Source organism: Stegastes partitus, unplaced genomic scaffold (assembly GCF_000690725.1).
Source record: "Stegastes partitus isolate 25-593 unplaced genomic scaffold, Stegastes_partitus-1.0.2 Scaffold726, whole genome shotgun sequence".
NCBI classification, from domain to species: domain Eukaryota; kingdom Metazoa; phylum Chordata; class Actinopteri; family Pomacentridae; genus Stegastes; species Stegastes partitus.
The window spans coordinates 265,096-271,638 of record NW_007578457.1 but is presented as its reverse complement, the minus strand read 5'-3'; the positions used below and the strand labels follow the sequence as shown (position 1 = coordinate 271,638).

At 47.7% G+C, this 6,543-nt stretch overlaps 1 protein-coding gene across 1 annotated transcript in view; it reads left to right on the top strand.

Annotated features, from left to right (window-relative positions):
• Window positions 1–2,695: 2,695 nt before the first annotated feature.
• The window catches only part of rrh (retinal pigment epithelium-derived rhodopsin homolog), an 11,878-nt gene continuing 8,030 nt past the window's right edge, over window positions 2,696–6,543 (top strand). Inside the window, exons 1-3 of the mRNA XM_008291214.1 lie at window positions 2,696–2,795; window positions 2,964–3,077; window positions 5,783–5,973. Coding sequence (XP_008289436.1) covers window positions 2,696–2,795; window positions 2,964–3,077; window positions 5,783–5,973 — 405 coding nt within the window. The remainder of the gene's footprint in view (window positions 2,796–2,963; window positions 3,078–5,782; window positions 5,974–6,543) is intronic.

The following is a 6,543-nucleotide window of genomic DNA, read 5'->3' as shown; positions in this document are numbered from 1 at the left end:
AGTCTGCTGCTGTTCACAGGATCCATCACTTTGAAGCTGAATTCAGACTGCATGGTTTGCTTCTCATCTCAAATGCTTTCCTGAAAGACATTCTGATAAACTGTTTTCATAACTGGGCTGCAAGGTGGCGCAGTTGTTAGCACCGTGGCCTCACAGCTAGAAGGTCGCCGGTTGGCGTCCCGGTGAGGACACCCGGGATCTTCCTGCGTGGAGTCTCCATGTTCTCCCCGTGCAGCGTGGGTTCTCTCCGGGTTCTCCGGCTTCCTCCCACAGTCCAGAAACATGCTGAGGTTAATTGGTGATTGTAAATTGTCCGTAGGTGTGAATGTGAGTGTGCTTGGTTGTCTGTCTCTAAGTGTAGCCCTGTGATAGACTGGTTACCTGTCCAGGTGAACCTGCCTTCACCCTCAGTCAGCTGGGATAAGCTCCGCCCCCCATGACCCTGGTGAGGATTAAGGTGTAGAGATGATGGATGGATGGTTTAGTCTGAACAGGTTCCTGTAGTTTATTGTTCCTCCTGGACTTGTGTAGTTCCTGTGGTCCCTCTGGTACCATTCTGATCCCGGTCCTCTGTGTCTGCACCGAGGTCTTCGTATTAGCCGTGACATATAGATCATCATGACAGGAAGAGGAGCTCTATAAAAGCTCTGTGGTGAGTTATGGTTGTTGATGACAGTTCTTAATGTCCTGATACAGAATCGATCACACTGTGCTGCATGACGACACACCAAGTCACCGTAGTCAAGAACTTTTAAAGTTGGCAGCAAGATCTCAGCAGAAACGGGACTTATGTAGAATTAAACCTTAACTTTAATCACAGCAAAGCTCCAAAGTTTCCAACCTGCAGGGGGCAGTGTGCTGCAAACGCACGTATGCCACACTGAACGAGAGAAGTTTGTAATAATAATAATAATAATAAAAATAACTGATTCGATTTATGTAGCGCTTTTCTTACTGCATGCACTATCAGTCATTCATTCACACACGTTCATCCTGGTGGTGGTACAGCTGCCCCGGGGCAGACTGACAGAGGCCTGGCTGCCATCCTGCCCTCCGACCACCACCTCAACAATCCATCCATACGCGTTCAGGCAGGTGGTGGAGTGTGTTGCCCAAGGACACAACGACCATGACACAGGTTACAGGCGGAATCGAACCACCGACCCTCTGATATTGGCTGACCCGCTGTACCACCTGAGCCACAGCCGCCCAATTGTATTGTATTGTTTAGACTGCTGACAACACGCTCGTCTTGGTGAAGAATCTTCTTTTAAAATTATGGTGAAGCAACTATTTACTGAGTCCTGTACCTGCTTTTACTGTATTTTATCTTCAAAGCCTTTTATTGTCACGTTTTGTTTGTGTATTGTTTTTTATGGATGTGTTGTATTTTCTGCTCTGTGCTGCCTCTTGGCCAGGTCGTTATCGTAAATGAGAATCTGTTCTCAATTAACCTACCTGGTTAAATAAAGGAAAAATAAATAAATAAATAAGAGGAACCTTGTTGTCTTGTATTACTGCTGACACAGAAGAAGAAGAGACGGTGGTCGACTCGTCCGATAAATCGTAGGAGGCCACATCAGCCGTTCCTCTTCTTTGTTGAGTGTCGCCACAAATTCACACCACGAACTGCTCGTCACACGGTGACCACGGTGACCACGGTCACCACGGTGACCACGGTGGTCGCTGGTGACGACTCTATAAATGTCTGTATAACTCCTCCCACCAGGAGCTCCTGTTCGTCCGCCATGTTTTCTGTCTGCTTTGTTAGAAATCTTCGGAGTTGTGCGACACAGAATTCGTCCGTTTGAAAAGGACAGCGCGAGGGCAGGGCCGTAGCCATCCATCCATCCATCCATTTTCTATACACCGCTTAATCCTCACTAGGGTCGCGGGGGGGCTGGAGTCTATCCCAGCTGACTTAGGGTGAAGGCAGGGGACACCCTGGACAGGTCGCCAGTCCATCGCAGGGCCACACTTAGAGACAGACAACCAAGCACACTCACATTCACACCTACGGACAATTTACAATCACCAATTAACCTCAGCATGTTTCTGGACTGTGGGAGGAAGCCGGAGAACCCGGAGAGAACCCACGCTGCACGGGGAGAACATGGAGACTCCACGCAGGAAGATCCCGGGTGTCCTCACCGGGACGCCAACCAGCAACCTTCTTGCTGCGAGGCAACAGTGCTACCCACTGCGCCACCTTGCAGCCCCGGGCCGTAGCCAGACTTTAGAAAATACTGAGGGCTGGACCTCGGTTTCCTCAATGGTAGCTGCGGCCATGCTCGAGGGGGCGTGGCTGCTAAAATCACGTAATTGGTCCATGCACGGACCTCACGGAGGCGTCAAGCATAAACCTGGCTTTAGAGTCATGAAGGAAACCTCTCGTGCTCTGACTCAGCTGTCCCTCCACCCACTCCTCCCACCGGCTGAAGCTGAAACTCCCCCAGATCCAGCCTGTGGAACCACCTCTACATGTTGTGTTGGTGTAGTAATGCTGCAGGGTCATGGTGGAAATGTCCAGCCAGATTTAAATGGAGGGGTCTTGAACTACACACTGCCCTACCCCGGGGCTTTGGGGTTCAGATGCCTTCTCGGCTAGCTGGGGGTCCAGACTTGAATATGCCCAGAGTTTATTCTGTGAGAGAGTCTTCAGCTACTGTGGTTCTGACTCTAAACCAGTCTTGTAATGTGGAGCCTTACTGGTCAGAAACCAGCTGGCAGGCAGCAGGCATCTCCACGTGAGGCTAATCCTCTGTGGTGGAGCCGTGTGCCTCCTGAGGACGGAGGTATGTGATAATCCCATACGCCCTCCTTCCCTGCCCTGCACCCCAACAGCACCCTACAGGACCAGGTTTCTGCTCTCTAGTCTTCTCTCTGATCAAGGATCTAAACAAACCTAGAGACACTTGCTGTTCACTTTAAGTGTACTTTTTGTTGTTTTCTGACATCTTCAGAAATGGGAATTGGATCTGGACTTAATATTTCAGATGACGTTGCCCCGTATGGGGGCAAAAGTGCCTTTACCCAACTGGAGCACAACATAGTGGCCGGATACCTTATTACTGCAGGTAATCACATCTGACAGCCAGTCATGTCGCTGATATGTCTCTGCTTTGTGTTCTTAGTGGACAGCATTGTCTGCTGCTGCTGCTGTTGCATCCAGTCAGTGTGTCCACACGACCAGCCAGCAGCTGAGCTCAGACTGCCAACAGTGATGCTAAAGGCGGTTCTGAAATTCAGAGAACTGCTGTGGGACTAACAGGACCTGCAGGTATAGACGCTGGGTTTCATTGTTGTGTTTACTTGCCAGTGACAAGCTGCTGGTCTTTGTGTTCTGTTATACGGTCAGTGTGGTGCACATGTCCGACCACCTACACACCACATGAAACAGAACAGTGAGAACTCAAATAAATCTGTAATTAAGGAGGTTAGTAAAGGCAACCACTGCAACACACACACACACACACACACACACACACACACACACACACACATAAAACACCGGGCATTAAACAGTCAGTGTTGCATAAGCAGACTTTAAGTCAACTAATATGTTTTGTTCTAAATCTGTTCTGGGCTCCCGAACACAGTTCCATCAGTCTTCAGAGGGAGTTTCTGATTTCTAGGACATGACCAGAGACTTTCACCACCAGCGTTGTTCAGAGGGCGTTCCTGTTCTCCTACAGAAAGTTCACAAAAACCAACGTTGCCATACTCTTGTGAGGACCGTGTGCTGTATGTCGGTCTGCAGTGACCCCTCTGATGGATTCATCCTTTTGGTTCCTTCATAGATTACAGGTCTGCAGGGTCAAACACATACACAGCAGCTCAAACGCTCAGTTCTGCTGATGTACAAAGCTGTCTAAATCAGGTGGCATGACCTCGTGACTTCTCCTGAGTGGTTCTGATTGACTCCAGCTGCTGACTCCTCTGATCCAGTTTAAACAGAACCATCTGATCCACTCGGTGGACTCCGACACAAACACTACAGTGGGAAAGTCTGAGGAGCTCAGCAAAGATCAGAAACAGCAAATCAGTGACTGGAACCAGTCAGAAAGTCACTTGGAGCCATTTGAGAGCAGCTTCAGATCCAGAACCATCAGTGTGTCAGCGTACAGTTCACAGTCCAGTTGTGTTACTGCCACCATCAGGGAGGAAACACAAGCTGTCACCTGCTGCTGACAGACGATTGGTCAGGACGGTCAGGAGTCAACCAGGAATCAGCAAAGAGTAGTTCTGCATGAACTAGAAGCTGCTGGAGCACAGCTGTCCACAGCCAGGTGTGTTTGACATCACCGTGGGCTGAGAGGCTGCCGGGGGCCTGTACAGGTGCACGGGAACGTTGTTAATGACTGTATGTCCTGTTACACTGGGGAACGCTTTAACAACTGCAAAGCAACCCAAAGACAGCAGGCCTATCAAAACACAGAGACTGACAACAGTTTCTTAGATTCTACTTTTCCTTTGGGTGTGAGGGACCCAGGTGCACAAGAACCTGCAGGTAAATTAAAAAACAGTGTTTTTATTTCACCCAAAATAAAATAAAAGAATGAAAGAGACAAATTTTCCAAAAAATAGTTCTACATTTGGGCCCATAAGAGGTCAAAAGAAGAGAACTTAACTCAGGCTATAAACAGCAGGAGCAACCCAAAGCCCAAGAATATTTAGTTACCAAACAGGCATCGAGCCCCTGCTGTGAAGGGAGGTTGTTTCAACGCATTAGTTTAGATCTGAAGTGAAACATTGGAAAAAAAGTCTTACAGGAGCACAAACTGGTGGCGGGTGCTCACAAGCTGAACTATATGTCGGAGGAGTTGGTGGCTTTGAAAACAGCAGAATAATAGTTTACTGTCAGAGAGGGCTGTCTGACTGGTAGGCAGGTGGAAATGTTCTACCAACAGCACTGGTCGTCTCGGAGGCTAAAGTCTGTTCTGCTGCTGTCCCCACTCAGGTGCTGTCTGTCCAGGATGTGGAGGTAAAGGTGAAGGATCACCAGGAAAGACACGTATGAAGCATGTGGAGAAAGGAAGGCTGCACAGCTTCTGCCATTGTGTTGCCTTTTCCAGATTACTGCAGCTTTAATTGTGAAAGAAATTAGTCTATTGTTGTCACTGGAAAAGCTTTTCTGATAGCGTTATGCAATCATTCCTGGTTCTGGCTGGGTTCCACGGTGGATGTTGACAACGGCCGATATGTGTTTGTGCTGCCTACCAGGATCTCTAAGCAAAGTGGGAACATCGTCTGTTCAGCTGAATGAGTCTAAAACTGGAGCAGTGGTTCTAAAACATCTGCCGGACCTTCTTCCTTCTGTCTGATAAATGTCCTCAGGTTGTCTTTTCTTCACTGCTCTACCTTCATCTGTTGCTCTTTGAATAGATCTGTCTAACTGGAATGTTGCTCCATCATCTGGGTCTGTCAGGGTCAGGGTCTGGGTGAATCCAGTCCTGACACATGAGCTGTCATATCAGGAATAATATAGCTGAAAATAATAACGTGGAGGTCTGCTCTGTCTCAGCAGTGATTAACGTGAAAAGCAGCAAATAATGTTTGTATAAAAACTGTATTTAAAGTTTAAAAAGGCCGATTCTGTTGTTAATATACGTTTGATTTCTCCTCTCTTTGTGTTCAGCTCATTTAATATAAAATCAATATTACTCACATGGAGGTTAAAACGTGAGTCGATTCAGAGGAAGTTATTGGAGCAGCTGCAGCTCACAGCCTGTGTTCTCTGATCTGTTTGCTCCTCACTGTCACGCCGTTTGTCTCCTTTCAGGTGTCATCAGTTTAACCAGCAACCTTGTGGTGCTGCTGATGTTCGTGAAGTATAAAGAGCTCCGCACAGCCACTAACTCCATCATAATCCACCTGGCCATCACTGACGTGGGGGTGGCTGGGATCGGCTACCCCATGTCCGCCGCCTCAGACATCCACGGCAGCTGGAAGTTCGGCTACACTGGTTGTCAGGTGGGTAGAGCATCAGGTGCCTTACCATTTACTACACAGCAGAACAACCTGCTGGACCTGTTGGAATGTGTTTGTATAAATTATAGTTTACTCACAGGTGTAATGTAGTGGTGTTGGATGAGCTGTGAACCCAATACCACATGAGTGTACAACGGCTGTCAGTACATCCCTGTGGAACTGGATTAGTTCTCAGTTAAACAAGAAGCTATTTGCTCATATTTAACATTCAGAGTGTATATTTTTCCAGTACTTTGTGTTCCACCATTAGTTTCTGACTGTTGTAGGAGGAAGTCCTCTCGTCGCCAACGTAGAAATAATAAAGTGGTATAATATGGATTGTGACATGTCAGGGCATGGTGCAGGGCTCTCGCTTTTATCCCCTCCTATGCTCACCATCTATAACATGAGAATGCTGCTTTCTCATCATGTACCTGCCCAGTGTTAGTCAATCGATGATAAACATTCAGAGGAAATCCTCCTACAACTGGTCTCCCTCTGATCTCCTTTAACTACAGCTCAGTTTGCTCTCCTTCCTTTTAAAATGCCCAGAAGATATTCTGCTGGATGTCA